The sequence below is a fragment of the Mesitornis unicolor genome, unplaced genomic scaffold, assembly GCF_000695765.1.
Source record: "Mesitornis unicolor isolate BGI_N332 unplaced genomic scaffold, ASM69576v1 scaffold21755, whole genome shotgun sequence".
Classification (NCBI taxonomy): Eukaryota; Metazoa; Chordata; class Aves; order Mesitornithiformes; family Mesitornithidae; genus Mesitornis; species Mesitornis unicolor.
In genome coordinates, this window is record NW_010187792.1 from 2,894 (window position 1) to 24,885 (window position 21,992).

Sequence of the window (21,992 nt, forward strand, 5' to 3'; positions counted from 1 at the left end):
TCCCTTTCGCTTCTCTTTGCTTGACATTCTTGGGATATCCCTGTGGGGAATTTGGAGACATCTCTTCAGGAGGAGGTGAACGAGAGGTGGTTGTACTGTTTTCGCTGTTTGGTTTGTGTACTGGAGAAGAGTGTGTGGAAGCAGAAGGACTTGACTCTAGAGGACTTTCTGTGCTTTCTGCTTGTTCGGACTTTTCATTCCTTCGATCTATGTCGTCCAGGTGTGGGAGAGTTAATTTTTCACTTGTTTCTAAGGTCTTGGTTAGGCAGACAGTGGAAAGTTCTCTGTTGACAACAGTATCTTCTGAATCCTCACCCTTCAACAAATTCAAAAGTTATTTTATGATAAGCGTGACATATAACCATTTACTACCTGATCTTTCACCAGGATGTAAGGATATGTTATGCTACACAAACTTCCTCAGTTCTGAACATTTCAACTCAGTCACTTGTAGATACCATCCAAATCACATGAAGCTGATTTTATAGGTTTTTTTTAATCCATCTCTACACAGATCTTCCTGCACCTCCCAAATCATCTTTCTCAAGCCAAGTCAGCAATGATTGGGTACATCTTGGCCATTCCAATTCAATGCAACCACTCTTCAGTATCACTGAAGTAGTCCAACCCTTTCCCTCTACGACAGGCTCCCTCGTATACCAACTATATCCATCTCAATTCTCCAACTGTTCTCCAGAAACGTGCTAGAATATTTTACTGGAATAATTCTGTGTAAAAATGATTATTTAAGGAATAATGAAGCATTTCAGAAGTGTTTAATTTTTGAAGAAATTTGTTACCTAACTTGTTTCAGATGAAGGAGTTCTAGGATAGATGAGCATATTTCACAACATACCACTGTCACTACATCAAAATCTTTCAGCAAGTACAAGTACAATACAACAGGCTTGCATACTTCTTTGCTAACTTCAAATTAACTGTGCCATGAAGAACGTATCAGAGATCACATATGTGGTATGAACCTGAACAGTGTTTTTCACTTCATACAGCATAAAAATATGATGCTTTGGCACAGTCTGAATGAAGCACAGACCACACTACAATCGCAAACACAGACAAAACTGAACCTACATTTAGGCTCCAGAACAAATAACTGTCTACCAATATCAGTACCTGTACCTTCGCAGTCTGTTGTCCAGCCCCAAGAGTTTCTTTCAGCTTTGACCGAGACGGTGGCTGGCGTTTTACTTTCAAAGCAAGCTGAGCTTTTGCTTTGTGGGCACTGGTGTCTAATCTGGGAGTATCCCCAACAAAAGCATCAAAATCTGCAACAAATAGGTACTTATTTAAAAAAACAAACAAACAAAAAGCTGGTAGACAAGTTCTCCAACTCACTGTCCAGAAAAATATTCACAAGTTAAATCAGAACGTTCTCCAACCCACCGTCCAGAAAAATATTCACAAGTTAAATCAGAATCCTTCCACCTGTTAATCACTACTATTTGAAAGCACTGTTTTATATAATACTACAATATTTTAACATATTACCTGTTAATCACTATTACTTGAAAGCACCGTTTTATATAATACTACAATATTTTAACATATTGTGATAGCAATTTCTAATTAATTTGAAATCTGTTTCTATCCAATTTCTTCAATTAAACAAAAAGTAAAATCCATCAGGATACAACGGCTTAAAAACTTAATTTTATTCTCAAATAGATGACAATTTGTGCCCAAAATGTACTTTCCTATCTTTGTTCTTTAAGACGGAAACTCTTAAAGTACGTAAGTGTCTACCGAATCTTTTTAAAATATGCTTCTCATTTGAACCACCATCAGATATTTTATAACATTCTGGGCATAAATTTGCAAGACAAATAAAAAAAAAATGACAGCAAGTAAATCATATCTTAAAAATCAATGGGATTTTAACTGACATATCTCAGTGTTTTAGTCCCACTAACATTATTGGTTTCGTTAACAGAGAATCTGAGGACTGGTGAAGATGAATCTCTCTGTATCTATCTCCTCTTTCCCCACAGCATTTAAGAAATACATTACTACAATACAGAAAATGTTGGGAGGCCTGAACACAAATATCCACACTGGCTCAGGTCAAACATTTACCCAGTTGGTGGGAAATGGCAAACACTTAACTTCTTTTAACAATGAAAAGACGCTACACATAATTTTTGTTAAATCCAAGACAAAGATCCTACAACCTACTCACCAGAAATTAACAGATCTGAAGAATTTAGTCTTTCTTCTATTGATTCTGTTTCTTTTTCATTTTCTTCTCTTATCTTTGACTGTTCGTTATACTGGCCTGGGCTTTGACAGCTATCTTCCATTAAACTGCCACCTCCAAACATGTACGGCATTCTCTCGTATACTTTTAATTTACCTTCAAGCTCTGAAATCTGCAAGATTTAAAATTCAGAAGTGAGATACAACCCTCCAAGAATGCAGAAGTTTATTTCAAAATATAATAATGGTTTACTTTTTCCTGATGTATTTTCAGCTGCTCTGCATATTGCTGGTCTCTCTCTTCAAGTAGCCTTGAGTGATCCTCTTCTTTCTTCAAAAATTCTATTTCTCTGGTGAAAGAAATATATACATATGAAACAGTAATACACTGAAATGTAGAAAAATAAATTAGAAATATGCACAGTTGCATTTCCTAAAAAGCATTCTGTTAGTAAACGTTGAAGAAAGCCTCAGTCTGTAAGGTATAATGATTCACTAACCTTGTAATGTCACAAAATTACCTATGTATGCTTCTACTGTCTTCTGAAGAAAATACGTATGACACTGTAATTTACTTTAGGCTGAAAAAGGATGTGTTGCAACACTTCTTCTACAAAGGTATAACCATCCCTCTACCTTTAAAAGCAGCAAGTTGCACACACATTTACAGTGTGAAATATATGCATGACTCGAATCGTTACATCTTACTCTCTTCCACAAAGATACATGCACATGCAGCATTTTCCTTCCAAAAGCTATGGTAGAATTCTCTGTAGGAAAATAAATTGCATTTAAGTTTCTACTTGGTTCATCCTACAGAAATTGCAATGGCTTGGTTTTACAAAAAGAAACGATTGCAAGAAGGACACAAAAATAAAAGCTGCTTTTTCCTGCAACGGAACAACACACAAAACAAAAAAATCAGTGCAGAATATCTAAACATAAAGCAAAAGCTTCAGGGACAGTCAAAGGAGTAATGGGAATTTGCTGAACAGAGAGGAAATGGAGATCAGCACATTAGCAGTCATCTTAACGTACTTTCGAACTTCCATGTGGATAAGCTTGGGAGGAGAGGGGAAAGGAGACCTTTAAAAAAATCTCACCAAACAGCACAAAAATGCACTGCAGCATTTCTGGATGTGGACTACAGAACAAAAGAGCATGCAAACTGCCTTTAAAAGTAAGTAGCAAGTGGAGAAATTGGGGACAAGAGCATTACCTGCTTACAGTAACTATCAAAAGTAACAGCTGCGCTCTGTATTATCAAGACAAGTGTTTTGCAATTAGCTCTTGTTTAGCTAAGATGAGAGAAGGTAGAACAGATACTGCACAACAACAGTGTTCAAGTCTTACACAGGTGTCTCTAGTAAGCAATATTACCTCTATTAGAAAACCAAACCTATTAACAGATTGAAGATATTGTTTTAATGCTGCCATTTTGGTGGCCTCAATACATATCCCAAACTCTTATTTTTTCATTAGAATTCCTTTTACTCCCTCTACAAGATATAACTCCTAACTCAGACTGAATCACATGTATCTGGCTTTTATTATATATCATTTGAGGCCTATACTTACTCAAACATCTAAGTTAGTCAAAGCTAGAGAGTTTTTCCACAAACAGCGAAAGGCACTGCCAAATACCTCATGCCAAATTTCAAGTAGTCCTTTCAAAAGCACAAGTGCATTACAGTTTCTCAATTAAATTGTTTTTAAAACTTGTTACTGAAATACTAAATAGTTTTTCCTAAGCTTTGAATCAAGAGCAGCAGTAAAATTTTTGAGGACCTTTCCAGAAGCTGCTGACTGAAGGTATGGAAGAATTCAGCATGTACAGCCCGCTGTACATGTATATGTATAGCCCTAAACTCTAAAAATGAAAAGCAAGTACATTAAGCAAATCCTAACCCTAGGTATTGCTGTCAGTTTTCCCCATAATGTACAAAACGTACAAGCAAGAAATACAGACCTGGTATTCTGGGATACTTACTTCTGTTGGTAATCTTTAAGCAATTTCTTGGCCTTGCTGTATTTCTTTTCAAGGGTGTCACATTGCTCTTGAGTTTCTTTAAGATGCTCATTTACTGTTTTGCATAAACTCTGTGCCTCTAACCAGTAGGTCTCTAACTTCTTAATTTTCTCTTTGCTTTCATCTAAGTTTTGCTGAAGTTGGGCTCGACTCAGTTTCCATTCATTTTTTTCTGCTTCAGCAACTTTTAACTGAAAAGATTAATACTTAAGGAATTAATCTAAACTAAAAGATGAAAAAGAAAACAGTTGTTTGTGCATGTTTAAGTAGAGAATAGCTAATAACAATTAATCAGTAATAAAAACAAGACACCGAACTTTTAAAGACATTGTATCAACTCTTCCAACCCTTGCTCAATCCAAGTAAATTTACAACGCAAACCGAAGAGTCTTTTATGAGTTCCTCATTAGTTTTGCTTCTTTTTGAAGAGATAAAGTGAATAAGACTTCTATTGTTAGCTTATGTCGACTTGTTCAAGATCTCACCATCTCTTAATACTCTGGAGAGGCCTATTTTGATGACCTTCAAAGGCAAATGGAGATACAGAATCTTAACCTTTATAAGACAAGCTCCCTGCCTCACTACTTTGTTACCAACAGCTATTTGAATAAAGCTCATGAGATGAGTTGATCTTCCCTGGTGCTCTATAAGACATTGGTCTTCCTAATAAATTATGACATACCCATGGTTTGCGTTCCTGGGAGTAGTGTATAAAAATACCAAGCATCAGGACATGGTTTAGTGAGCATGGTGGTGTCAGGCTGATGGTTGGACTTTATGATCTTAGAGGTCTCTTCCAACTTTAATAATTTTATGAGTCTCTCAACAGAGGAGTGAGATTGGGCCCCTTCAGCTTGACAGCAGCCTCATTATAAGAGAATGTTAACATGTGAAGTTCTCCAGGCCTTGGAGGAGTGAGCAGGCAGGATATTGCTTAGTTTGTCCATGCCTCCTTCTTTGAGGACACCATTTACACTGAGGAAATCACTGCTTTTGAAGCCAGTTAAGATCACAGAATCACAGACCGTTAGGGATTGGAAGGGACCTCAAAAGCTCATCCAGCCCAATCCCCCTGCCGGAGCAGGAACACCCAGATGAGGTTACACAGGAAGGCGTCCAGGCGGGTTTTGAATGTCTCCAGAGAAGGAGACTCCACAACCTCTCTGGGCAGATCACCTGCTGACGGAACAGAGATGCTGAAAGAACCAAGAGTTTATTGAATTAAAAATGGGGCAGTAAGTTGTACTAATGACAGCATTCTTAGCAGCCTTTTAGCAATCCAGTTGGGCAAAATTTCACAAATACTGTGAGGAAGAGGACGACTGTCAGAAATCAAGCTCAGAAATATCATAAGAACACACAGAAGTTTTGGCTGCCTTGCTTCTCTGTGCTTGGAGCTCTGAACATTTGCAGAGTGCAAGTAAAACCCCAATAGAGGCTGAAATTTAAAATTATTGCAATCTGAAGCACTATCCCCTCCCCACTTCTGCAGGTAGCAGGCAACTTGTCCCAGGGTACACATCACCCAGCAAGGCAACACAGAAGGGCAATGAAACAAAAGAAGCTGCTCACCTACAACAAATATTTCCAGAGAAAGCCCCCCCCCAGATCTCCACCAGTGGAAAAAGCAGGCAAAAAATGCTTTCTCAGAGAAAACTAAAGTGTTGAACCAATCCCCACTAAAAAAAGGGCTGGAAAAATCTCTCTCCCCAGAGCAGGTCAGAAATTTAAAGAGGAAAAGAGGGGAAATAAGGTAACAGAAATAACTTTCTCATAACAGAAAGTCAGCCACAAACCATTGTCTGCAAGTGCTAAATCTCTGCTTCAATGAGAAAAGTTCTGTCCACTGCAAATGTTCTTGTATTTGTCTGGGAGCTTTTTTCATGCAGTACTCCTCTATACTCAGTTCTGCTCTAAGGAGCAATACTGAAGCATTCATTTTACAATGCACAGGGAGGATTTGGGGGCTGGTGGGGTTTTTTGTTGTTGTTGTTGGTTTGGTTTTTGTATTTGTTTTTTTTGTTTGGTTGTTTTTTTTCCTTGTCTAATTTGAGCACAGCTCTTCAGCTTAGAAATGCCTGCCTAGCATAACACAGAGTACATAGAGCCTGAGGCCTCAAACAGACTGCTGCTTTCTGTATTCAGCCTACTCTTGGTAAGTATACTCATAGGTAGAAATAACAAAAAACAAAACACAAAGCCATCACCAAATAATAAGATTCTCTGAACACTTACTTTCTCCTTCAGTTGATTCACTTCAGCTGTTGTTACTGCATGTTTCAATTGTAGCTGAAACAAACAAAAGAATTGTATGAGCACACACAAAATGACACTTGAAATGCTTTTTTCAAGTATTTGCCCGTGATTCCCTTCCTCAAACCATTTTTATAGTAGCAAAAAGCTTAATTATTTGTCAATTACAACATCATGAGCTTTTATTAAAGGTAGCAATGCACTTACGATGACAACCGGTACACTGAATCAAGTGAAAATTTATCAGTTCTTAATGTTTTTACTTATTAGTGCTTACAAATAAATGTGCTGGCTTTGTTTAAAAATTAAGTCTTGTACTTAACACCACAGATCTTCATATGATTATTAGAAATGGACAAAGGCTACACCAAAGCCAAATGTAAAGATTATCGTTAACACATCTTAAGGAGACAGCATGCAAGCAGGTACAAAAGCACACTTTTTGGACAACTATTAGTTATTTCTTACATCTCACTTTCCATCTGTAACCCTGGGGTTTTTTTTTAAATGGCAAGGCATAGCGCACCAAACACACATTAAAACAAATGAGTCCATGACTATCCTCTATTTAGATTAAGTTAGTAACAGCACAGTAACGATTCTAGCTGATAATTTAATTGGATCCCAAGTAGATATAGCACTTATGAAAAGATGCTGTAAGCCTGCTGCCACAGCTAAAGCCATTCTACTATGCAGCAAATAAATGCAAAGTCCAACGGGCCGAAGAAGAACCAAGAAAAACATCACATCTATTTAATCCAATGTTCAGACATCACAACAAGGAAGGAGGTGTTGGGTTCTAATGCCTGTTTCCAAGGGCTCTTCTAAAATTTAATTTAAATCAAAGGACTGTTTAATATAAACTTGTATAAGGAAGCTAGGTTCAGAAAATTACATAAGACTTACATTTCAAGAGACATTTACAAGAGATTTATTGGAAATGTTGGGAAAACAAACACAAAGCCATAATGAAGGGGACACGAAGGAGATCATATCCAAATCTTACAGGGTTCAGATGCTCCCCAGTGCATCACAAAGAATATTTAAGAAACTGCTACCACACCTCTTTAAATTTAAGAAGAGACTGTGCTGAATCCATATCCAGTGGTAAGCTGATGTCTTCGTTTTCAGGAAGATCAAAAACTTCCACAGATTTTCCATGTAAATGTGAGTCATATGTATCGTCATCGTCATCATAGTCATCATCCTGATGAAATGGGAAAATCATGACCTTCTGTTACACACACACACTTTGCATTACGGTAGCAGCAGTAACAAAAGCACACAACCAAGGAATCTAAACAGTTGCAAAACTTTTCTCACCTAATTGCTATTCCTTTTTAGTTTCTTACACCTATGATAAGTTTTAAAGATGACTTGCAAACACATTCATCGAAGTTCCAAAGCAAGCGACACACAAAGCAATCACAGAGCTGATATTAAAAATATCTCTTGGATTATTGACAAAGCGGAAACATAGCAAGTAGTGACAATAATGTGCCTTGATAATTGTAATGCATGAAGTTTCTACTTTCTGTTTTTAACCAGTTGTCTGTTTTATCCTTTTTTTTGCTTCAATTTTGTTCAAAACACATTCAATCCATTTGCAGAAGTTATTGCATGTAGCTGTAGTTATGTACTTTAAAAGATATCTCAGTACGCATGCTTTACCTGCTCTGTATCATCATGAACATAGTGCTGCTCGTACAGACATCTCTCTTGCTCTAAGGTCTCACTAATGAGGCGGGCTACTTCACTCTGAGTCCCTGGCTTTTCTCTCCCAATCAAAAACCTACAGAAGAAAAACAAATTACCTTGCAGCAAAGAGATTAAGATATGCTCAAGAAATTAGTTTGCCTTACTGTTGCCTTCAACACTGTCTTCGTAAGGCTTTCAGGTTATGGTTTTGCATTCTTCTTTAATGAAAAATGACAAAAAGATAGTACTATTTCATGGAGATCATACGTACCTCACCGTGCCTTTGGTGTTTTTTAATACAGTGGCAGCAAAGAAGTGAGTAACTCCCACCAGACTTATGCCATCAACCTCAACAATCTGATCATTTACTTGAATTCTGCAAAATAAATGCATGCTTTACTATCAGTTCAACAAAAATATTTTGGCTTGACAGATTTGTAACACGACAAGTATCAATTAAAACTTACTACTACGTATAATGAGAAATTCCAAGTCCCAAGAAACTTATTGCTTAAAAACGATCTCCTGATCCTCAGTTACTATGCAGATCACCAAGTAAAATTCACACAGTATTTTTCATACTGTTTACACAGTAATTGGTGTCCTGGGGTGTCAACACGATTTTGTGGCACTTTTACACATGGGCACATTCTGTGTTATTCGGCTGCATTCATTTTTTGTACTTTTATTCACAGTATTAAGCATATCCAAAGAAAACGTTTGGGCTCAATTAGAAATCTGTAAAAAGCACGATCAATTAAATGAAAATCTCACCGTCCATCTCTTTGAGCAGCTCCGCCATCTGTTATTGTTTTTACAAAAATACCTAGTTTTTCCAGTCCCTGATCAGCACCAACTCCCATTCCAATAATACTGATGCCCAGACCACTGTCACCTAAGGGATTCAAAGATCTAATGTCAGCCACGTAACACAAGAGGTAACTCAGCAGTAGTGAGCTGTTTCAAAGCGTTTCAAGTCCTTCCACACAAAAGACATGAAAATTCACTTTAAAGATAACAATAAAAAAGAAGACAACATATTTTCTATCTAGATACTTCTTAAAGTCTTTCTGTTATGACTGCCTGTTAGATTCAAAGTTTCATGGTACCTGGAAGAGAGAGCAAGATTTATGAATTATACATACTTTGGTGCAGACCTGTCGCTCAGGAGCGTAGCTTTACCAGCTTCAATCAAGTATGACAATTAGCACTTAGTAGAGGCCTGACCAGTTCACATTCACTAAATTCAACAGAACTAGCCATAAACTAAAGCCTGAACGCACATTCAAAAATTCAAGACCTAAACTCAGGGAAACCAGAGTTTTAAAATGTTTTCTCTTTTATGCACATAGCATCTCTTGCAAGCGGTCCAGGTTTGATTTGCACCTTTTTCAATTTCCACAGGAAACACCTCCATTTTTTCCACCCTTTTCTCAAGTTCATACTCTGCCGAAGCTGCCACAGGGTCAACTTCTTCATTACGTCTGTCATAGTCTTCATTCGAGTAAGTACTGAAAACCTAAGAAAGGCAAGAGAAAACGTTTTCAGTGCTTTCCACCCCTTCCTGAAGATGATACAATTGAAAAACAACAAAAAAAACAGTAAGAAAGAATGGTTATTTTTGAGATCCTGTTTTCTAAACAACCAGCAATTTAATAAATACTGCTGCTGTGAGACAGTTTCCAACTTACACAGAAGTAATATTTTAGAAGTTTCAAAACAATTCCTTAAATACTTTTTGTGTTGTAAATGCATCAAACAGAAGAAATCAGTCAAGGAAATCAGTCATCTCCTCTCTGATACGGCGTGACATTTTTTTTTAGGACTACATTCCCACAAATCCCTCTTCCTCCTCTTCCCTCCCCCCACACCATCTGCCAATTGCAGTGCTTCAAACAGATGCAGTTTTCTGATTCTGCACGGGAATCACAGTTTCCCAGGAAAAGGAAATGCCTGCTTACACACATCGCTATTTTTAGTCATCACTCCAGCTGAATTTCTGAATTGTTCAAAATAAAATATAAACAAACAGCACGAATTGAGACAGAAATCTACAAAGGAGGAATGAGCTAACACGTAACAGGGTTAATTTTACTTACCAGCATGTTCGTTAATTATATTTCAATTAATACCTTAGGAAAAAAAAGAAAAAAGAAAAAAATATACCACCCCCCATTTATCTGAAAAACAGGGTTTATCTGCTTAAGTTTCTGCAGGCACTGCTTTACTCAGCATCACTGTAAGACAAAAACCAGTTGGGGACTGCAGCTGCCACCTCCCTAATCGAAAACGTGCGGTGCTGACACAAAGTTAATTTACACTGGCATACGAAGTTTTTGCAACTTTGCATTTTCCCACTAGGCCGAGCTAGACAGGTAACTGCAATCATGTAAATAAGATACAATTAGCTCTAATTAACATTTTCCCAATGAATTTACATCTGCTACTGTACGGTGTTAGCTCTGCATGGCAGTATCAACCAATATAACTCCCTATTTCCTGTGGGGAGCTTACTGCTTTACCAAAAACCAATCACTACAACTCACTCTTTCTGTGGGGAGCTTACTTCCTTACCAAAAACCAGCCACTATAACTCACTATTTCCACGTGGAGCTTACTTCTTTACCAAAATTCAACCAATATAACTCATTATTTCCTGTGGGGAGCTTACTTCCTTACCAAAAACCAACCACTGTAACTCACTATTTCCACGTGGAGCTTACTGCTTTACCAAAATTCAACCGAGATGACTCACAGTTTCCCCTGTGGAGCTTACTGCTTCACCCCTACACTGCAGCTGGAGGACAGTTCCACAAACTCTTCACCAAATCCTGCAAAACAGCGACTCCAGAAACACCCATAGAAGAGAAACACGTAGAGTATCCTTACCCTATAACCATCAGAAAAAAGGTGGGCAAGTTCTTCAAATCCATCTCCCTCCACACCCTCTCAAACCAGAAAATAGGATATGAAGCAGAAGCGTTTCATGAAGCACTGCTCCCTTTGGAACAAGACTAGTCTCCTTTGGTTCCTTTCCATCCCAATAGAGAAATCAATCTCTCTAAAAATATAGTCAAGTTATAATAAGGTGAATTTTAAACTATTAATAAATAGGAAGCTCCTGAGTGTACAGACAATAACTTATTAATGAGAACATCTGAGTTCTTAAGAACAAATCAAATGCTGGGGCATAAAAAAAAGTTTGCTTATTTATAAGTGTACGTATGATCGAGTATTAATGATATGATTAAGAGGTTAAAGACCACTATTAAATGGCTGAATGAGCAAAATGCAGACAAGGGTATCAGTTCACAACTGTATTTTCTTGATTATTTCTAACTCAGTGGTCTAACTCACGAAGCAGAAGGTGACACAGGCAGTCACTCCCTACATCAGCAAAGGGATGAGCAGTTCCTCGCATAACCATTTTATAACGTGCTGCAAACCTGGGGGAAGCAAAGTTGCACCATCGTAACAGCATTACACATGCTGCAAGTCTTAGGCAGCTAGCACTAAAATATCTCTGGAATTTCTGAAAATTATGAAATATTTTTCCAACTTGAAAGTAACAGCGCTGTACTGCAGAGCGTCATGGCGTTTGCCCATTTCAACACAAAACTGATCATCTGCTGGCAGTGGATCATAGAATTTAACATCAGTGGTGGCTTAGATTCCAGTGATGTTTAGAATTGTTTTTCATAAAATAACAGCACAAACACATCTATGCAAATGAAGACTGCTAATATTCATGCACACTACTAAGAAAAACCTATCTGAAATCAATTCTGACTAATCCACTGAGAGAAAGAATCCATCCTTTTCCCTTAAAGCGACTGATGGTAAGTATGTGAGAACATTTGAGTCACATTCTAAAAACCATAACCTCACAATTAAAACACGATAGGCCTGTTTCAAAATAGCAAGAAACCCCTCCAACTTCAGAAAAATAGTTTTGAGGAAAAACACAAATTTACAAAGAATAGAGAAAAAGCAAAACGGATACATAACCAGAAGCCAAATACTAAAAAGAAAATCAAGAGCACATTAAGAAAACTATGGCCAAAGAGTCACGGGTAAAAGAGAAGTTTTTATTGTGCACATGCAGAATCGTAACATGGTGTTCACCTTTTATGAGACAGAAACTGTAAAACTGTTGATACTAATGCAGAAAACACAGAACTGCTCAGCAAGCTGCTCTTGCCAAGTGGTAAAACTAACATTAAACACAATTAAAATGTGGATAATAAATAATATAAGTTACAAGCTACACAGTTTAGAAGACTGATGAGAAAGCTAAACACAGTTCATCTGTGCTGTGTCTGGCAGGGTTTATCACTGAATCAAACACATTCGGGACAAAACCCCCTCTAATCTTACTATTAGAAGCCACTGCTGGCCAGAGATTGTAAAATTACTGGTGTTCAAGTGGTATTTTTGAAAGATATGCTTTAGCAAACACAAGTTATTGCTCAACATTAGATGAACGTGGTAAACCATGTGAATTTTACAAGCCTTTTACCATTGCTCGTTATACATCCAGATGCTTAACATAACATGAAATACTTTCTGGATCCTGTCCAGCCAATAAATGATGAAAAACCTTGCTATCCAGAATAATAATTTCTTTTGACACTCAAGACTTCTTTTCTTCAGAATGAATAAAAATAATTTGAATCCAAAACAGTTCTGACAGAGGGTTGAATTTTTAAGGATTATTTTAATTAAACTGTTAAGATACATAACTGGAAATTTTCAAATACATACTTAGTCGTGGGACAGCAAATGTATTTATTTGCAGACAGAAAAAACGGCATTCTTCACATCAGGAAAATGAATCACTTTTTGAAAGCAAAACTCAGTTTGCCTCCTTCTGAGAAGAAGCCAATATCAACATCATAAAGATCAGCACTCAAAAAAACATAAACCCACCACAGCCTGCTGTCCAGATGATCCTACAGACCTAAACCCCTCCGTTATATGATCTTAGTGCTAGCACAGAAAACAGCATTATCACAGAAAAACAACCACCTCGCTTAATTCAAATTCTTAGCAGCACACAGAGAGTTCTGCCTATGAGAACTACGTTAGTTTTAGCAGAATGTTAATTTTGTTAGAGTGTAAACACTAATTTACCACATGTTTGCATGAAACTGCTACGGAGTCATAAAACACCGGCCAAACACTTCCACTCCTACACTCATTTCTAGTAGATAGATTTGGTTGTGCCCAATCAAAACCAGAACACTACAAAAGCAATCACAGAATCACAGAATCCCAGACCGTCAGGGATTGGAAGGGACCTCCAAAGCTCATCCAGTCCAATCCCCCTGCCGGAGCAGGAACACCCAGATGAGGTTACACAGGAAGGCGTCCAGGCAGGTTTTGAATGTCTGCAGAGAAGGAGACTCCACAACCTCTCTGGGCAGCCTGGTCCAGTGCTCTGTCACCCTCACTGAGAAGAAGTTTCTTCTCCAATTTCAGTGGAACCTCCTGTGTTCCAGTTTGTGCCCATTACCCCTTGTCCTATCATTGTTTGTCACCGAGAAGAGCCTGGCTCCATCCTCGTGACACTCACCCTTTAAATGTTTATAAACATGAATGAGGTCTCCCCTCAGTCTCCTCTTCTCCAAGCTAAAGAGCCCCAGCTCCCTCAGCCTTTCTGCACAAGGGAGATGCTCCACTCCCTTAATCAAACAGTAAGATTAAGAAATCAGTAACTGCTCAGAAGGGTTCCCAGCTATCAGAACGGAAGCAATATCAACAGCACTTCGAAATCCTCAAGTAATAGCCGGGTACCTGCTGGAAAGCCTCACACGACCTGCAGAGGCAGGCAGAGTAACTGAGAGGCACTGAAGCATCCCTGACAGCCCTGCCTGCACCCCACACCTACCAAGGACTGCACCACTCGGGTCACGTTTCTCCCAAAACACAATTCTGACTTTGAACACTGGAGTTTACTGATACTCAGTGAAGCCAAACATTCAAAACACAAGTTATGGCTCAGGGAAAATTATCTATTAGTGAACAGCTTCAGCTTTTCAGATCGATGTCTGGCAAAATGTGAAGTGCCCAGGCAAACATGAATAACCATCTGAAACAGTACTACTGAAGCAGGACTGAAGTATAAGGTGCACTTCACAATTTACTCTTACAGTCTCCCTCTTCAGACAAAGCAGACGTCTTGTTACCACTACCCACTCCTCCCTCCATTTCCAAAAGCTCCCCAGTTAGCGTTTTATTACCACTACTCGCTATATTTTAAGTGAAAAGTGATTATACCTGATTTAAGTCCATTCATGACATGAAAAAATTAATCAGCAAATAGAGATAATTTGCTTACTTTTTCTTAAGTACTTACACTTCAACTTTCCTTCAAACATTATTCAGAACTGGTAACTGCTAAACAGGTTGGTTTTATTAATAATACTGCACTCAGTACAGCATTTTCTGTTACCAAACAGCTGGACAGACGGGCTGCACACACTTATGCACTTGATCCTGTAGCTCTGCATGACCTAATCCAAAACCCCAACCAAGTCAGTTTACATAAAGGCATAAGTGCAACCTTGCTTCAGATCCACAGTATGGACAATTTCATATAGATAATTTTATCATAAACAAACCGGTTTTCTACCAGTCTCACTATTCCATACATAATTCTTAACAAAACCAGTAAAATTTTATTCTCTAGTTCTGTATTTCACTGCAGTAGCAAAGGCACTGGACTTGGCTAGACAGCAAGAAAGACAACATGGTATCTGCTCCAGTCAGGGTATGCTACCTACTCCAGAAGCAGCAGCACTCTTTCGGGTATTTCATGTTTAAATCCCAGTGAAAGAAACCCTGAAGGTGGGGAAGAGCACCCATTCAGATTTGGTGCACTGATTTTATTTCCTTTCAAACATTCATAGCGCAAGCTGAGAGATGATCCCCGTTGTCCCTCTGTGGAAGTGGAGCTCAGCTGTGACCTGGTTGCACTCCAGAACCATTTCAGTGGAGGTGGCATTGCTCTGTGAGTGACAGAGAGACTGAAATATTCCAGACAAACAGGATATGACCAAATAGGGCAAAACCTACTCAAAATACTGCATAAAGGGGGGGCACCTCCAAAAAGACTGGCTCCTGAAAGACTTTATGAAAATGGAAGTTTCATTAAGAGTTTAAAGATTATCTTTCCTAAAAAAAAAAACAACAAAGAAACAAAAAAACCCTAACAAATGAAACTAAAATAACATAATTTTCACACATGTGAAAACTGTCAAATTGTCATTGCAGAAGACACAAAACAAAGGATGGAAATACATTTACATTATTTGTTTCAAGAAAAAAAGCAGGTGACTTCCCACACACAAGTCAATTCTGTTTAAACGTACTCTCAGATCAAAGCCCTGTTTTCCTAGATCAACCTACATCCATGTCACATACTTGTTTCTTTATAGCACAGAAGTATTCTACTGAAGTGCTTGACCTATGGCTGACAAACAACAGAGCGTTTATGTAGTCACCAATTCTCTAATTACTGAAGGAACTCCAGGCTTTGGCCATCTTCCACCAGTCAGTGTATTTTGCATCCCTTCCTGTGCATGATATTGTAAGTTTAGAAGCTACAGTTCAAAAATCAGAGTATTTATGAAGCTGAAGCACTACTTGACAACACTGTGTTAAAACAGCGTTTAGGAGACTACACACTGGCCTATAAAAATCGTGCATCTCCTATAAGTTTTATTTACAGATACACTGTTATACAGGAAATCTAATTCAAGGGTATCTTCATTTACTGCTTCATTAACTTCCACAGTAAGCAGCTCTGCACTAAAAAGGCTGAACAAGACTACTGTGTGTGTCCCAGCTATATTCTGATGTGTGAGACAAATGGCAATCCTACGAAGGATTTCCATATTCTCTCAGAAGCAGCTGATCCTTGGCTGGTTAGGACAACACACAAGCCATGAAACTGCTTTCAGTTTCCTTATTTAAGAAATCAGTTTAAACTTCCTCTCAACTCTGACAAATATAAAACTAAAACCTTTTTGAAGGTTTCTTGTTTGTTTGGTTGGGTTTTTTTGGTTGTTGTTGTTGTCATTGTTTTGTCGATTTGGAAACAGGCATTTGTTTTCCCAATGGAAAGTCTCAAAACTACGAATGTTGAGCAGCACCCTGTCATTACATTTACGTTAGTTAAAGCCTTTCAAGGTGATCACGTAATTGAAAGCCAGTTTAATCTCTACGTTACAAAAGCAAAGTGAAACATAAAGGGATGATAGCAGTTACCTGACGTTATCTGCACCGTCTGCAATGCTGATTGTTTAAACAGTTTGTTCAGAACACTTCAAGACAAAGACAAATTCAGTTTCCTTGCAAATACCTTGGACAGCTGAGTGTGCTTTACATTCCTTACTGGCTTCACATATGGCAACAAGAGACTAAAAATAGCCCATGTAGCACAACACAAACCCAGTCTGTGAAGTTCTGCTAACAACTGTATAGTCTCACTCTTCACTACTGTAGGAAAACAAGCAAATGAGACATAATTTTCCTTAAGGTCTGCAGAGATGAAACAGCAGCAGGTCTCAAAGAGTCAGGTCACTCACGACAAGAAAGAAATCTTCCCAGACATCATTTTTCACTGGCTTCCACAGAATTGAAACATTTATTATGAAGACTCTCATCTAAGCTTATTTTCACAGGACAACTCAAAATAATGGAGTATTTGCGTAGTTATGTTCCATCTTTCCTGAAATTACCAGAGCAGATTCTGTTCCCAAGCCCTGCCATCGATGTCAACAAGCACAGATCCCTGCCATGGGTCAGATGCAGTGCTAACAACACTCGTTACCTTATACGTCCCCTGGGAGCTCCACAGCCTCCTTCTTTCACTCAAAAGCCTCAGCAATTTTAGAACTGACCAGAAACTTTGAAACAGAGATTAAAACTTCAAAACAGATTAAGTTCTCTCTGCTGCCGCAGCATAAATTTTTAGGGTGCCTGTGTGTAAGTTATATCCATTACCTACACACAGAATCCCAGACCGTTAGGGATTGGAAGGGACCTCCAAAGCTCATCCAGTCCAATCCCCCTGCCGGAGCAGGAACACCCAGATGAGGTTACACAGGAAGGCATCCAGGCGGGTTTTGAATGTCTGCAGAGAAGGAGACTCCACAACCTCTCTGGGCAGCCTGGGCCAGTGCTCTGTCACCCTCACTGAGAAGAAGTTTCTTCTCCAATTGAAGTGGAACCTCCTGTGTTCCAGTTTGTGTCCATTACCTCTCGTCTTATCATTGTTTGTCACCGAGAAGAGCCTGGCTCCATCCTCGTGACACTCACCCTTTAAATATTTATAACCATGAATGAGGTCTCCCCTCAGTCTGCTCTTCTCCACACATATTCAGCTTCCCTTTTGAGGGGATCAAGCACAACGGCCAGAGCTCCCCATCACTGCAGAACCTTGACGGTCTGAGAACGGGCCTTTTCTTGCCCAAACACCTTCTGAATGTTTTGAATTCTCCAACTCTATTGGACACCTGCTAAACAGCAACTGCAAAACCAGAGACAGCTCCTTCACAATCACTAGAGAGGCACAGAAGGAAAACAAGAACAACGCCAAGGCCGGCCTGTGCCTCCCAGAATGGTCTAGGAGGAGAAACACAGACCTTCTTCTCTGCTGGCTATGGGTGCCTGGAACAGCACTCACATTTCAGTCAAACTTCACAGTCTAAAGAAAGCTGGAAAACGAAGGTACTAGGATACACTTCTCACTATGGCACTGCTCTAGGCCATGGTGGGGACCAGGAATAATCTTCCGCTACCACTCAGGATTTTTTTCTCTTCCAATTTAAGATACACTAAAATCTATGCATAAAAGTTAATCAAGAGAGAATTCTTTCTGTAAGGTAGAAGTGGGATTTTTCTGAAGAGTTAGAGAGATTTTAAAAGTACATTACTAAAAAAAGATTTTGGGGAAATGCAAAAAAAAAGTTGGAATTCTTTATTTTACAGAGCACAAAAGCTGAAAACCATATACCATGACACTAAGTATCATAAAAAATACGAAACAAGAAGGCAGACAAGGAGAACGGAATCATAGCTTTGGCATGAGGAACAGAGGGGAAAAAGCTATTGAAAATGACATGCACAAAGGGATCCCTATACCCAGTATAGGAAAAATACAGTCAAGTTTCACTGAAAAGGGATAAAGGAAAGCAAGTACCACAAGCTTCAATTTTAGGGCCTTAAAAAGAAAGTTCACTGACCATACTGCTATTAAGTACAGCTTATTCTGCCAATCCACGTGGGGCATTACAGCAAGAACGATGTTATTTTTAATGGAAAACTGCTAACAGTTGCTGGTAACCATTCATCTGGTGGTTGTGCAATTGATAATCTGGTACAGGTTGGTTCCTGTGGCTTGCAGAGAAGCAGCTGTTACCAAATTAGGACTAGTTACAGAAACCTGAGTTTTGTCTACATGAAAGCTTCCATCCCAGTCGGCACAGAGATTTCTACTAATGCTTTGAACCAGGTCTGGCATGGACATAACAGAGAAGGCAGGAAAAGTCTGCTAACAGCCACTGCTTCAAAAAAACAGTAAAACCCTGCCTACAGCAGGAAAGCAGCGGTCACTCAATGAACATGCATTTACAGTTGACTCTACACGGTGCTTTCCTCAGATGCAAGGGGAAATGGACCGATGCCCCTCGGGCTCTCCCGCAGCCCTCCCCAGCCTCGTCAGGCAGTTTCCAATGGAGGCACTCATCAGTGCTGCAGGTCACCACTAAAGCAGCATCAACTCCAAGAAAGCCACATAAAGCCAGCCAGTCTACGGAGAGACTATAAAAAACCCACATGCAACGAACTTGTATTTCGCCACACCCAAAACCTTTTCTGGGGTACGGCACTGGCACGCGTTTGGCAAACCGGGAAATTACAGCTCTCCGCTGCAGGAAGTACAGGAGTCCACAGAATTTTTACATCCCTCTGATAAGCAAAAGCGAGTCCTGACTCTGTATGAACAAAGTGTGAAGACTGTTTAATAAAGATGGTATTTTTCATTCAATAGTAGAAAAAGAGAAGTGCGCCTGAGAAACTTGGACAGTTTCCTACTCCATCCTGGTCTGCAACTCCCACTTCTTCTCCCAGAGTTTAAGAGGGACTAGAATTACTGAAGTCTGCAACAAGACTGTGGGTAAACACAGTCTGAGCTGTGGCATGACTTATTTTGTAGGTATTTTTGGTGAGGGAAGATCAGACACCTAAATCTTTTTAATTTGTTAGCGCTGCAACTTACACTACTTCTTATTATCCGGTTTTCCCTATAACATCTACTTCTGCAACTCTGTAACTCCAAAATGCTTGTGTTAACACTCCCGTAGTTTGTTCATCAAGCCAGTATAAAAAACCAAACAACGTATATATCTGATTATTATTAACTATTAGAAAGAATTCCAAAATCTTAAATAACAAGAACCAGTCATTTGATATTTTCTTATAGTTAATTCTGTAAACAAGTCTGAAGTCGAATCTGAAGGTTTGCTACGGGGTCTTTTGTTGTGTGTTTTCATCTGTTGGGGTGGTTTTGTTTTGTTTGTTTTCCTTTTTAAACTTCTGTACAAAAAAGTAAAACTGAAAATACCCTTCCTAATGAAATGCCTCCACTTTACACAAATGAAGGCAAGAATTAAAGGTCACGTTTGTATTTATTCCTTAAAATCTAGTGTGCCTGAAAACGTCAAGTAAAATCTCATGTGTTTCACTATGCTGTCGTATGAAGCTGCTGTGATTCAGAAATCACTTGTGACTAATTTATAGTTTCCAAACAAGAGAGAAGTTATACATTCCTCTCCCTCAGTTTTGAATAAAAGCCAAAAACTTTATACAGTTGTGGAGTTTTTAGACTTTTGGGAAAAAAGCCACCACAAAAGATAAGTATTTACTGCATAGTTTTGACCGCAAAACAATAAAAAAATAAAGAAAATTCAAACGTACTCACCTTGATAGGATCTGTGGAGAACCTGACTTTTCGGTCTGGCTCAGGATCATCCTCTTCAGAAAGTCCAGGAAACTCCTCATACTCGCTGTCATACATACATTCCTCCTCCTCTCCCTCCACATTTTCTTTGCCTTCAGGCGCTTGGTTTTCTGCCTCTGTGTCCCTGTCATCATCAAAAGCTGCATTCTCTATTCCAAAAGCACTGAAGTTCTCACTCTGCTTCTCCACCACTTGCTCCTCTTCAGTGTCCTCTTCCTGCTCCACAGCATCCCGAACACGTGTAACTGGACCATCTTTCATCCCATCTGCGTCTTCTTCATGACTGGTCTTGCCGCCTTCCGTAAACTCTTCTATGGCCTCCGAGGAGCAGACGCTCCTCTTCCCTTCCTGTGCTAGACATGTGAACAGCTGATCCTCTTGAACAACGCGGTCTTTCTCCAAACCTTCTTTTTCATACCCCGAGGCTTCATCTTGTGCAGCCAGCTCTGCATAAGTCTCCTCTCCGGGGGAAACCCAGGAGAGAGCACTGTCCCATCTCCGCTGAGCCTCCTGATCAGGCGTACTGCCCGTATCCCACGGGCTTCTCTCAAGCACCAGTTGCTCTCTTCTGTCTTTCCCAAGTGCCTCGCTCAGCTCATCTCTGAGGATCACCGGCACTTTGGTGGATGCAGCCTTCTCTGGACATCCTTCAGCAACAGCAGATGAATCCAAACTGTGGTGGCCTCTCAAAGGGTTCCGATTTGGAGGACTATCATTTTTGACATTTTCTTTGGGTTCTTCACTATCACTGTCACCCAGAAAGCTCTCCAGCCTCCTAGAAATGGGCCCTGCATTCAAGAAGGAGGTTCTGGAACCACTATTGGGATGTTGCTGCTTCAACTCCTCCTTACCTTCATTTTCAACTCTCTCCAGAGCAACTGGAAGACTCACTTCTGTACTAAAACTGAAGTGGTCCGCCACACTGCTGCAATCAGAAGTTGAACTGCACCTCCTCTTATCCTCACTTCTTTCACATTTGCTGGGGGAGTATCTGTCCACTGAGCTCCGCTGTTTTATATTTCTCTCAAATAGCTTCCTGGTTTCTGAAAATTTTTCTGCCAGGGCAACTTTGTCCAAATCTGCCTCATCGTTGCTACGGATGACCTGAGCAGAAGGCACAGACGATGAATCCACAGGACTGATGCAGGGGCTGGTACTTGTATTAAGAAGATTATTTTTTTGGACAATGAGGAAAGATGGGCTACCTGGAGAAGGTCCGCACTCTGCTGCTGTGGCCCGGCTGATTAATTTGGTCTCACCAGGTGGGCTGCTTTCACAAGAGGACACGGAAGATGAGCCTCCCATTTGCAGAAACATATTTTTGATCTTGTGTACTCTATTGCCATAAGTGGCAGCTCTGCCTCGACTGTGTGGGTCATTTCCCCCTCCATTGGAAGAGGTGCTCAGCTTCTGATGCAAGCCTGTTTTGTTGGAAGCGTTTTCAGAATTGTTTAAGCCATCAAAAGAGCATTTAATAGCATGGAAATCAGATTTATAGGCATTTCGGTGCGGAGAAGCACTTCTCAAAGTCCTTTCCCCTTTGCCTTCGGTTTTCATCATTGTCAGAGAGAAAGCTCCCTTAACTCCCGAAGAAGAATGGGAAGGATGGCTCCCGGGCACAAAGCTTCCACTCTCCAACACCAGGCTGAGCAGATCCCACAGATCAGAAAAGCTGCTCTTCACTCGGCCAGCCTCACCACTCGCATTGAAATGGAGCGCAGGGGAGTAGACGTGGAGTGAAAGAAATCACAGCGCGTAAATGGCCACATCGGG

General features: G+C 39.6%; 1 protein-coding gene across 1 annotated transcript in view; it reads right to left on the reverse strand.

The window, feature by feature from the left end:
• LOC104541512 (neurabin-2-like) overlaps nt 1–21,779 on the reverse strand; it is a gene marked incomplete at its 3' end in the record, with an annotated part of 24,141 nt that extends 2,362 nt beyond the window's left edge. The window contains 12 exon segments of the mRNA XM_010185591.1: nt 1–316; nt 1,135–1,286; nt 2,198–2,387; nt 2,468–2,564; nt 4,205–4,434; nt 6,479–6,532; nt 7,560–7,703; nt 8,168–8,288; nt 8,466–8,570; nt 8,969–9,089; nt 9,581–9,713; nt 20,181–21,779. The exon segment at nt 1–316 is cut by the window's left edge and continues 23 nt beyond it. Coding sequence (XP_010183893.1) covers nt 1–316; nt 1,135–1,286; nt 2,198–2,387; nt 2,468–2,564; nt 4,205–4,434; nt 6,479–6,532; nt 7,560–7,703; nt 8,168–8,288; nt 8,466–8,570; nt 8,969–9,089; nt 9,581–9,713; nt 20,181–21,779 — 3,262 coding nt within the window.
• Nucleotides 21,780–21,992: the final 213 nt, after the last annotated feature.